The sequence below is a fragment of the Suillus fuscotomentosus genome (genome assembly GCF_016647785.1).
Source record: "Suillus fuscotomentosus strain FC203 chromosome Unknown F5891scaffold_301, whole genome shotgun sequence".
Classification (NCBI taxonomy): domain Eukaryota; kingdom Fungi; phylum Basidiomycota; class Agaricomycetes; order Boletales; family Suillaceae; genus Suillus; species Suillus fuscotomentosus.
In genome coordinates this window covers 1-12729 of record NW_024539813.1, presented here as the reverse complement: position 1 = coordinate 12729, position 12729 = coordinate 1, and the positions used below count along the sequence as shown (strand labels likewise).

General features: G+C 39.5%; 2 protein-coding genes across 2 annotated transcripts; both read left to right on the top strand.

Moving 5' to 3' along the window:
* Positions 1-2506: 2506 nt before the first annotated feature.
* F5891DRAFT_989359 (uncharacterized protein) lies at positions 2507-3630 on the top strand (the record flags this gene model as incomplete). Its single annotated transcript, XM_041378057.1, has 5 exons — positions 2507-2643; positions 2678-2787; positions 2920-3037; positions 3094-3275; positions 3530-3630. The coding sequence occupies 5 exons, from the start codon at positions 2507-2509 to the stop codon at positions 3628-3630; spliced, it is 648 nt and encodes a 215-aa protein (XP_041216478.1).
* An 8440-nt stretch (positions 3631-12070) lies between these two features.
* On the top strand, positions 12071-12499 carry F5891DRAFT_1201468 (uncharacterized protein; the record flags this gene model as incomplete). The annotated part of the gene is made up of 2 exons (XM_041368887.1): positions 12071-12348; positions 12406-12499. The coding sequence occupies 2 exons, from the start codon at positions 12071-12073 to the stop codon at positions 12497-12499; spliced, it is 372 nt and encodes a 123-aa protein (XP_041216477.1).
* Between the last annotated feature and the right edge of the window lie 230 nt (positions 12500-12729).

The following is a 12729-nucleotide window of genomic DNA, read 5'->3' as shown; positions in this document are numbered from 1 at the left end:
GCTTTCTTCATAATTTTACATCAACTAAGCTACCACTTACACAAACGCTGAAGCAGCTCGTGATATAATCTTGTCTGAGTATGTTGACGAGGATGTGCTGGAGCACAAGGAACAGCTACAAGTCACACAGGATATGGCTGATTATATAGTGTCTATTGTTGATTGACAACTTTCATATACTTTTATACTACAGAATATCTAATGCCTATGCAGATTTATATCAAAACTTACTTGACTGTGTCTTTCTGCTTGAGAACAGCAAGAGCAGTAGTCTGAAAGCTACTGCCTGAATTGCTCTAGAACAGCAAGAGTGGCAGTCTGAAAGCTACCCTGCTTGAACTGCTTTAGAACAGCAAGAGCAGCGGTCTGAAAGCTACCCTGCTTGAACCTAAGATTTATATAAATGTTAACATATAGTAATTGAGGTGGGCTTACTTACATGACTGCTGTCAACACATTGATGTTCACCAGAATTTATAACATTGTTCTGCTCTAGAATAGCAAGAGCGGTGGTCTGAAAGCTACCCTGCTTGAACCCAAGATTTACATGAGTGGTATGATAATGGAGGTGAGCTTGCTTACATAAGCACTGTTGACACATCAATGTTCACCGTGATGACTTTTGAATACTTCACTGAATTACTTAGTACATTGCCACACTACACTAATATAAGACTGAACTTCTACATTGTTCTAGCACCTCACAATGGCCTGCTGCATATCATGTGCACTGAGATGCATGCTACTACACATTGGTATGATTGTTTGAGTCTCTTTCTTCTCATCTTATCTATAGTACACATAATGTTTCTGGTATACAGGTGCCAGTATCTTGATCAAGAAATGCCTCACTACTTGCACATTCTTCACCTCCACTCCCTTTAACCAATAACATGTCAACCTCCAAAAAACCCCAAAGCTCAGCACTACCAACACAAGAGACTACTGATACTAATGCGGCCAGTTCAGACTTGGGTCAATTCATTGGGCAGCATTTCACACTTTCAAACATTGTGGCTATTCATTCCAGTTCATTCATGTTGGGTTACAGTAATGCAGAACAGCAGACTGCTGCTCATGCATTGCTCAGATACGACTCACATTTGGATGGTGCACATTATCATACAAGGACCCCTGCTGGACTTCACCCATCATATATTGTATTTAACAAGGCACTAACATCTCCTGACCAAAGAATGATTACACATGAGGAGTTTGTGGAGACTGTGCTCCAAGACATTTTTGATGCAATAAGTTTGTTTCCTTACTTTAGTTTACTGTTTCTTAAGGACATATTCTAGGTTTCCATGCAAGACCATCTAGATGGTGGAATATCATTTCTCATTTGCTGCCCTAGATCTAATGCTACAAGCACTATGTCAGCTGAACGTGTCGCTGTGGATCTCTATGTTACACCCTGTGAGCTTCACTAGATCCATGAACAAATTAGAGAAGATGTGTCAGTGCTAGTGCAAGCTTTTTGTGAGGAGTTCACAATACCCCACCTTCAATGCTTACAGAGCACTGCCATATTGAGGGCGTTCAAACTCCTCATTGCTGTTAGTTTGCATTCCAAAAATTTTACCTGATTGTGCTAATTTCATTCATACATAGATCTAGCTGCTCAAGTGAACCCAACTGGGTCTCAAGTCTTACCAGCCCCCCTTGTTCCCACTGGCTCACACATTCAATATTCTGCCCGCCCTCCGAAAGGTTTCACTCACAACTTCAAGACTCACTCCACCACCAAGTTGAAGAATTGCTCCAGCTCTTACCAGCAGTTTGTGGCTGTTCAACATGCCAGAGCGCTTGCTTTGGGTATTTCTACTGTGCCCGATGGAAGTTCAAAAGTCCACAAGTGTTAAAATGCTGATCTTTTCTCGCTTCTGAAGAACCTTCAAGATACTACTTGTGATGGGCCAATAGAGCAGAGCTTGGGGTTCACATACCCTGACCTCCCTCGTAAATATGCTTTTGATGGCTCACCAATAATTAGCATCAGCCCACACACAGATGTAGTGCTTGATCACTTCAAAATGAGCAATGAGGTGATTCTGAAGCTTTGTGTGCTAACCTCAACTGTATGCAGCAGCCATTGAGAAGCTGTTCTTAGGTCTCAGGAGGCCTTTACTTTTGAGCAAGCTGCCAATCTTGTGAAGGCACTCAATGCTGATCTACAGTTGCAGAAATTGGACATGAACCCCAAGGTACGAGGTCCTTTTATAAAGTACACTCCACATGGTTCACTTACTGAATAATTCATCAGCCAGCATCAATCTTGAACAAAATTTTACAGTGGCTCATGATTGTAGTTTGCCTGTGTGCACTTTACTTCTTTGGTCTTTTATTTGTCTAGTAATCTCTCGGCCCTGACATTTTGTTTGGCCAATGTAGGTCATTAGTGTACAATGTTTGTTTCAAAATCTATATAAACGAACCCCCAAACTAATCCAAAATATCAGGCCATGAGTTCTCAATTATTTCTTACATTGACCAGTGGCAAATCATGGGTCCAAACTTTAACACCTCGCTGTCTGAAGGTCCGCCTGAGCAAGGAAGTGTGAGCTCTACTTACTGCCTCACATTGCAAAAATACCAATGTTTCAATGCTGCTATCAACAATGTTTGGGCTAGCATCGACGAGTCTGTTAAAACAACCATGACCTCTAACCACAAGAGGATCCATTGAGTACAGCACAAATTATACATGGGTCAAAGCCTTTTGTGGTCCAAGTGCTTTGGACACCTTCTGCTGGAAAAAGAATCAAAGTGTTGACAAGGAAAACAGTAAGGTTTTTTCAGTAGTTCAGTCTATTCTTATTGACAAACATTTTTCAAGGGCCTTCTGGCAAGGCTGTACTATCAGAGCTCATCAACGAGCATTGCATAGAGTATCACACACTTTCTAAGGATGAAAAGACTCCCTTCTAAAGGAGTATGGGGAACACAAGGCTACAAAGACCAATCGAGCTTATATATCCACAAAGTCGAAGATCAATGATGTTACTCAAACAATCAAGGCCATTGAGAATGAGATGTGTATTTTATTCCATTTTTGATAACATTAACTAACAGATTCATGCAGTCAAATAGCTTAAGGTGTCAGACAGGCACAGAGACGATACTTTACACAATGCATAGTTCAACTGACCTCTCACTTTGTGGAATTACCTTTGCAATGGAGGGTGTTGATAATTTCATGGAGTCTGTGATGAATGTTGACAACCAAGAGTTCGTCAGCAAGATGGAAGGCTTCGCATTTCATGGTATACATCGTAAGTTTTTTGTTGTTCCTCTAATGTATCACTAATTATTTGCAGGTGCTGCTAAAAACCATCAAAAATGCTGCTCTGATCTGTGCAGCGAGATCCGCTATTTGATTAACCATAAACTTCATAAGTCACTTAGATCCCTCGAATTTTCACATTCTCACTTGTTGTTCACTTTACAAAACAGATTACAAATAACCTGAAGGCGACAATGCAGTGGGTCCATTATTGGCACAATGTTATTTCACGCTATCAAGTAGTAATCAAAGGATGGCCCGATGAGATCCCCTTCAACAATTTTAGCAAGGCATGGACCTTAGAGAGAGATGGAAGTCTGGAGAAACTGCCTAGAGACAGCTAGATGATGAGGAGTTACAGGAGCTCATTGAGGAGCAAAAGGGTAGGCTCAACAGCAGCAAGGTTGTTGAACATCGCTGCTGGCCTTGCTCAGATAAGGGCAAGAAGTGGTGCTGTGCCTTTTCTCCCAATAAAAATGTAACCTCAAGGCCCCACAAGAAGGCTCCATACATGAGTCCTACTACTGTTGACAGTGAGAATGAGATGGATAGCACTCTCATCTCCTCCCAAAACATGACCGGCAACACTGTGCCTCTTGTTGACACACCTCCTGCACTCAATAGCACATCTCTTGTCGACACACCTCTTGCATTCAATAGCATGCCTCTCATTAACACACCTGTAGTACAAGAACCCACTACATTGTTTGATGTTCCCTTTCACCCTTTGGTATCATTGTCCTCCAGTAGCACAGGTTTCATTGACTCCACATTCACTGAATTTGATTATGAAGCAGCTGTTATGAACTTGAATATGCTGTTAAGTGGGCCTGCTCTCACCTGAACTAATGATTTTCATACTTGACAAACTTTGTGCTGTGGAACTTCGTACTTTAATCTTACTGGCACCATTCTGACAATTCCTTCTGAGTAGTACAATGACATGTATTAAGACTGTTATCATGGCACATGAGCAGGATACACGACAATCTCAAAAACAAAGCACAATGCAAGCACTGGGGCACTGTGGGAGGCCATATTGAGAGGCATGTGAAGATGGGTATTGGGGAGAATCAATGAGCCAATAGAGAGTGAATGGACATAGGGATGTGAGGTGGCCAGTGTAGTGTAGAGCGGACATATAGACAGGGCACATGGTGCTACATTTCTGTATTCTAAATGAGTCAAATAGAAATATTGTTTAAAAAAACCTACCTTGCAATTGCCTGTCTTTTCATAGTTGCCTCCTCCTTGTGCTGGCTTTATTTATCTGCCGTCAATATTCCAGACCACCAGGTTGAGCCATGATAGTGATGTTTGATGGCAGCATGCAACAGTCCTGGAATCTTCTTTGAAGAGGTGCCACGGGAGGCCATATTGAAAGGCATGTGGAGATGGGTGTTGGGGAGAATTGATGAGTTAAGAGTAAGTGAATGTGTGAAGGGACATGAGGTGGCCTGTGTAGTGTAGAGTGGATGCTTAGACAGTGCAGGTGGTTGGGTGTTGGGAGAATTGACGAGCCAATGGAGCATGAATGCATACAGGGAGTAAGCAGGCAAGAGAGCTTGACTTTGGTAAGCTCAACATCAACGTTGAGGATGATATGCAGAGGAAAGGGAACTCTACCTTGATGTTGGCAACCTTCAAAATTGAGGGACAGGATCCGTAAAACAGGAAGTTTGATGTTGAGGAGCTGGATGTCAATGTCAAAGAGGAGGATGCACGGGAAAGAGAGCTCAATGTTGGCATTAATGTCGAGGACAGGAATATTCTGGTATTACCAAAATAGACTTACAAAAATATCATTATTTGGGGCAGCATTTAATGCTGGTGTCAATATATGCCTCTAGCAGTACTTATGCCTAAGGTATTATGTAGTATTTGAGGCAAGGTTTAATGCTGGTGCTGGGATTGAATGTAATTAACCATTGTAAGCCTAGGCAACATGCTTAGTCGCCCAGTATTGTAAGCCTTACTTACTGGGCAACCCAGGTGAAGTTTGCATGTTTGTGTCTTTTGCAATAAGAGCAGGATAAAAAATCAACACCAACCATGCTATTGAAAGAGCTGATAAAATGCAGATAAATGTACCTTGAGTACTCACTTTTGAATGGGTTCATTGAAAGTGAATCTAATTGGTCTTAGCCAAGCAGTTGATATGACAGAGTCTAAAGCTGTCTGTGTGGGTTCAAAACCTGCTAAAGATGAAATTATTAAGTGATTATCAGAGTCAAAATCTGTTTGCACCTTGACAGTCTGAAACACATTGAATGCTGCATTTTTTCTATTAGAACATGCCTTGAATATTGAATCATAGACAGTCTCTCAGACACTGATCTTTATCAGTCTTAGTTGAGTTGTCACTAGAGTCAAAATCTGTTTCATCAGGGAAAACCTTCCCCAGGAATTACGGCAAATTTGCGTGAATAATGGTGTTTTATTGGGTTTTATCGTCATGTTTCACATTAGTGATATTTATGAACTAATCAACAGCCCCCGACGCCTTCATTGCAATAAAGTGGCATAAAATGCGATAAAATGCGATAAAGTGTGCAGTATTAGGGAGTCTTTGTTCCATATTATCTTCAAGTAATATCAATGAAAATGCAGTAAACATTATATTGTCATTGAGACTCGACATACGATATGTTACATAATGACTAATGAGCAGGAGATTTTACTTGACAAGACTAGTAGCGCCAGCATGCATTGAAAGAAATAGCGCAAAAAATACTAATCAGACTCGCCACCCATGTTTGCCCAGTCAACGCGTGCAATAATCTGCTCTTTAGAAAGTCAGACAGGCTCCATATTGAACTTGCTATTCTTGCCACCATTATATTGGACTCAACCTAAGACGGCACACCATGAGCTGAGGCAGCAACAAACAACAAAACGCAAACCGTGGTAGCAACACTTAAATTGAGTGTGACAGAGGTGAATGCGGTGTGTAGTCTGAAACACACAAATGAGAAGAATCGGACATGGTGTCTTGACAAAATGTGGTAGATGATGAGAGAAGCACAGGGATAGAAAGGATTGAAGACTTGCCATTTACTGACAACTATGAGAAAGTTAGTTTTAATTCCGGTTTTCAAGTTCTTGTTCTGCCAGATATCGTCAATCGCCCCTAGTAGACACTTTTAGGAAAGGAAATGGCCGTTGCTGGACTAACTCACCTGTGATGTCCTCAATTTCTTCTTTGCCCATGATGGCATATCTGCCATCAGAGAGCCCATCTCGGAAGAATATGATCTGCATGGGTGCAGTCCTGTTATGCTCGCCAAACTCGTTGATCATACACTTGTGATAGTTGAACTGCATATACAAAAGAAAAGCAGACCTACGAGGACGGTTGCAGGAGAGAACGGTTCATGGAAATGAACAGAGTGCTGAAGCCAGAGGCTTAACAAGATAATGAATGAAAACATTAGCATGACATGAAAAAAATTGAAATCCACCAGAAGATTGTTGAGTGCTGCCAGAGAGAAGCAGACATAGATGATATCATAGAAGTGTGGAAAGAAGTAAAGGTGGGAATCAGTCAGTGAACGACAGTGAAACTTGGCGAAGTTTGAAAGCCAACCGTCATGTGACTCATTGACACATGGGACCTCACAATTTAACAAGGGAGCTTGAGGATTAGTAATCATTAGTCGTTCGATTTTCAAATTTTTGTGAACATTCATTTGCCTTGCAACTCTGTGCCCATCTCCCACCAAGTCAAGTTCTGGAATGATGAGATACATGTGACTGAAACACTCAACTCCATACACACTCTGAGCCATGTCTACACAAGGTGAGACTTTTTGAGTCCACTGGATCCTCCGCTGATATAAAAGAATCATTAGATTTACGTGTCATGCAGGTTCGCGCAGTCTTCACTTTGCCGCAAACCAACTGCAAACAGTGTTGAAATGGTATTTCAAAATTCTCAGAACCCTCCACCACAGCATATTGCCTATGTCAAATGGTTTTCGGCCTTCAGTCCTTTACTGGATCCACGCTCTGGGTTGTATATACACTTACTTCAATGTACTTCAATGTAGGATAGGACACACATAATTTTCGTGATAATGTAGTTTTCCATAATAATAACTGAAAAAACTGAGTAAAGTTGAGTAAAACAACATAATGTTGTAAATATATGTGTAATTCTCAGGGAAGGTTTTTCCTGATGTTCTCTTGCACCATGCAGGTCTGAGATCTGCCAATAATAACATTTTCTTTCTATGAAATCACATCTTAACATTTCCTCATGAATAGTTTCCTCAAAAACTCATTTAAAAATGGTCTTAGCTACATCATTGCTACGACAGATTCAAAATGTGTTCTCATCAAAGTCTGCAGGTTTGAGACCTGTCAGATGACACAAGATGACACTTTTTTTTTTCATATTGCAACATGCTTGATTGAATATTTGCTCATAGATAGTTTCTCAGACTTTGATCTTCATTGGTCAAACCAATATAAGTCATGAGTCTAAGTATCAGAGAGGTGCTCACCTCTACTGGAATTGTGGTGATACTGGAGTAAGTCCAACTACTTATCTATCTACATAGAAATACAGAAGTATGTAGGCAAAAGTTGTAGCACAATATTAGGTCCAATGTTCTATGTAATAATACAAGAGGTGCTGCAGACTATGGGAAAACATGTAATAACACCGTCTATGATGTGAGTAATGTGAGAAATAATAAACTGTGCACCTAGCAGGACTAGTAGGACGAGATGAGACATGAGTAGCATGAGTGTGTGTGATGTGTGATGTTTGATATTTTCAGGTTTGATGCATATTGAGTTGGATATGATAGAGAGTGACTCGGACAATGTTCAACAGTTGGCATGGATCATAAAACAAGCTGCTGCAAGGCTAGCAGTGAAACATGGTTCCATACACCAGCTTTTGAATATTTTTTTTTGGTGTCTCTTCCAAGAAAGTCATGATGCCACCAGGAAATCAAGGCCTTCCAATTTATTTTAAGATTCATGTGGAAATGTGAAGGTGTGATTTCATAGAATAAAAATAAAAATATTATTGTTGGCAGGTTTCAAACCTGCACAGTTCAGGAGAAACAGATTTTGACTCTGGTGACAACTTGACTAAGACCAATGAAGATCAACATTTGAAATGCTGTATATGAGCAGATATCCAAGACATGTTCTAATACAAAAAATGTGTCACTCAATAGGTTTCAAACCTACCTTGAGGGTTCACTTCTGAATGAGTTCATTGGAAGTGCATCTCACTGGTCTTAGCCAAGCAGTTGATACAACAGAATCTAAATCTGTCTGTGTGGGTTCAAAACCTATCAAATATTAAATAGCCAAGTGATTGCCAGAGTCAAAATCTGTTTCTCTTGGATTGTGCAGGTTTAAAACCTGCCAAATATAATTTTCATTTTCTATAAAAATGCGCCTTGATATATGCTCATGGTCGGTTTGCTTAAAACCTCATCAGAGTTGTGTTTAGATAAGTGGTTGTCATAACACAATCAAAATCTGTTTCCATTCAAATGCAACAGGTTTCAAACTTGTTGAATGTCACATTTTTTCTGTTAGAACATGATATTTGCTTATAGACAGCATCTCAGACACTGATCTATATGTTTTTTTTTCCTGTTAGAACACACCTCAAAATGGACTCATGTATACTTTCCTGAGAGCACCATCTCACTGGTGATGTGATTTCATAAAATAAAAATGATATCATTAGTGGATTTCAAACCTGCACAATCCAAGAGAAACAGATTTTGACTCTTATAATCACTCGCAATTTCATCTTTAGCAGGTTTTCAACCTACAGGGACAGGTTTGGATTCTGTTGTATCAACTGCTTGGCTAAGACCAGTGAGATGCACTTTCCATGAACTCATTCAGAAGTGAATCCTCAAGGTATATTTATCTGCATTTTGTCAGTTCTAATATTAATTTCCAACATCCCACTTGAGTCCAATCATATGTGATCCTTCCAATGTCAGTTGTCACTCATGACCCAGCTCTTAATATTCTAAGACATTACAAACATCATTGGCCCACCATGATGGTCTGTCATCAGCACTTTTTCAGAGCAATTGCTAGATAAACAGGTCTTGAAGTCAAGAGCCCCAGAAGAAGTCTGATGTCTTTTGCAATAAGAGTAAAATAAAAGAATCAATCATGGCAACCATACTATTGAAAGAACTTCCTTGTGGATTCATTTTTGATTAGGGTCATTGCAAGTGTATTCAACTGGTCTTAGCCAAGCAGTCAATCAAACAGAATATAAATCAGTCTGTGTGGGTTCAAAACCTGCTAAAGATGAAATTGTCAAGTGATTACCAGAGTCAAAATCTGTTTCTCTTAGATTGTGCAGGTTTGCAACCTGTCAATGATAAATTATTATTTTCTATAATAATACACCTGGTTTTCTGAGAAACTCATCTTAAATGATCTTAGCCATGTCATTGCCATGACTCTGGCCTGTGCACTTTTTGAACTCTATACACTCTGAAGGTCTGTCTTTGTCAATCCTAAATCTCTCTGAGTATTAGCTGCTTCTTTTGAACTCATAGTTACTGCATCAAAATCAGCCAATATTTCTTCCTCTTTGAAATACATCTTGAAGGTTTCCTTATAGACAATGTTTCAAAGACTTATCTTTAATAGCTTTGGCCAAGTTATCACTAGAGTCAAATCTGTTTCTATCACATCGTGCAGATTTATAACCTGCTAATTGCAACATTTGTTTTCTATGAAAACATGCCCCAGCATTTGCTTATGGACGGTTTCCTCAAAAGCCTATCTAAATTAAATTTAGCTCAGTAGTTCTCATGACAGAATCAAAATCTGTTTCTGTTGAAATGTGCGGGTTTGAAACCTGTTTGATGTCATAGTTTTGCTGTTGAAACATGTCTTTAATATTCCCTCGTAAATATTTTCTTAGGTGTAGATCTTTATTGGCCTTAGTCAAGTGGTCAACAGAGTCAAAATCTGTTTCCATTGGACTGTGCATGTTTGAAACCTGCCAACAATGGTGTCATTTTTCTTTCATAAAAACACATCTTGATATTTGCTTGTGGATGGTGTTCTTAAAAGGTGATAACAGATGATCTTAGTCATATCATTGCTATCACAGAATCAAAATCTGTTTCTTCTGCTGTCTGCAGGTTCAAAACCCATTCGATGATAAACTTTTTATTGATTCTGAAACATGCTTTGGATAATTTGCCCATGGTCATTTTCTATATCTATTGCTCTTAAATTGAGCAGGCTTAAAACCTGTATAATAACATGGTTTTTTCTTTTGCTATTAAAACTTGCCTTGAATGTGAGCTCATGAGTCATTGCATCCCACCATTTTGTGTGGTGGTCAAATGCAGATAAATGTGCCTTGAGGGTTCACTTCTGATTGAGTTCATTGGAAGTGCATCTCACTGGTCTTAGCCAAGCAGTTGATACAACAGAATCTAAATCTGTCTCTGTGGGTTCAAAACCTATCAAAGATTGAATTCCCAAGTGATTGCTAGAGTCAAAATTTGTTTCTCTTTGAACTGTGCAGGTTTGAAACCTGCTGACAATGATATTTTTATCCTATGAAATCACACCATCAGTAAAATGGAGCTCTCAGGAAAGTACACATGAGTCTATGTTGAGGTGTGTTTCATCAGAAAAACAACATATGTCATTCATGAGAAAATATCAAGGTGTGATTTCATGGAATAAAAATGACATCATTGGCAGATTTTGACTCTGATGACAACTTGACTAAGACCAATGAAGATCAGTGTCTGAGATGATGTCTATGAGCAAATATCCAAGGCATGTTCTAATAAAAAAAATACAATATTCAACAGGTTTCAAACCTGTTGTATTCCAATGGAAACAGATTATTTTATCCTGCTTTTATTGCAAAAGACATCAGACTTCTTCTGGGACTCTTGACTTCAAGACCTGTTTATCTAGCAATTGCTCTGTGAAAAAGTGCTAATGGCAGACCACCATGGTAGGCCCATAATGTTTGTGATGTCTTAGTATTAATGTCTGAGCCATGAGTGACAAATAACAATGGAAAGACCATATATGATTGGGTCCAAGAGGGATGTTAGAAATTAATGTCTGCATCCAGTGTAATGAGGTGAAATATCATAGCTGGAATGAAGGTGATGATGTATGAATACATGGATTGAAGCTTCTCAGGTTTGGACATCAAATTCTATCCTATTTAGCTGAGGGAAAACATCACGAGTAACAGGGAATGGTAGACTTGCCTTGCAGATTCACTTCTTAATGGTCTCTTTAAAGATGCATCTAACTGGTGTTAGTCAAACAGTCGCTGCAACAAAATTCAAATCTGTTTCAAATCTGTGTGTGTGAATGCAAAACCTACTAAAGATGAAATTCTGAGTGATTATCTTGGGATTAATTTTATTTATACTAAGCTAATGGGCCATGTGATATCTAGTATTGTTGTAAGTGACATGTTCTTCTGTTTGAGCTTAGCTCAAATATCCTCCACTCTTAGTGGGCGTACTTGGCACTAATTATGTCTTTGGTGATCACATTTTTCGCATATTTTCAGAATTAAGTCAATCCTTTTCAGGCTCCATCCTCCTATGGAGGAGCTATGCTTACTTAGCAGGCAACATCATATTAGATTGAGCTTGCCCTCTTTCTTACTTTTGCTGTTGGCTCACTATGTAAGCTCATTCATAGTTAGTATGTATACCTCTTTCTTACTTTGTCTGTCGCCTCACTAGCTAGATTTTGATCAATTCATAACATTGTTATCATCAATTTCTTCTTATGTCTGATAATGGAGAAACCTCCCAAACTGCTACATCATCTGGACCTACGCAAATGACTGCTGAAGTCACGATGGATCTCTCATGTGTCCGACAATGTAGTGAGCTCATCAGTCAATATAAACTTGGCCAATGTGGAAAGGCAGACACCATCCTTGAACTTAGAGATGTCCTCCTTGATTCACCAGCCATCAAGGGTAAAAGAAATCTTAACAAAGCCCTTGAAGTCTTCATCAGAATGCTCAACAGCATTGATTCATCCAAAGGAAAGGCAGCTGAGTGAGGACAACACTTTGAAGGAGCATCCTGGGAAGAGGAAGCTCAGCAAGATGATAGGGGAACCTCTGATTTTGAAGAAACAGAGAGTGAAAAGAAGCAACCAAGAGATGATTCTGAGTCTGAAGACATTGACCACCCATCTGCTAAGTGAACAAAGATTGTTAATGTTAGCAAATATCATTGGGCTCAGAGGTGAATGAAAGCATTTGCTGCTTTACCGTCAGATATCAGAGAGACCTACCGACAGCTCAAAAATTTTGCAGCTGACTCCAAGAGCATTGTCACAGACATCTTGTCTACACCAGGATGTCCACCCTTCCTACCTATTGAATGGCTCAATGTTGTCTGATGGAAGTATGTCAACCTCAGAAAGGTCCTTGA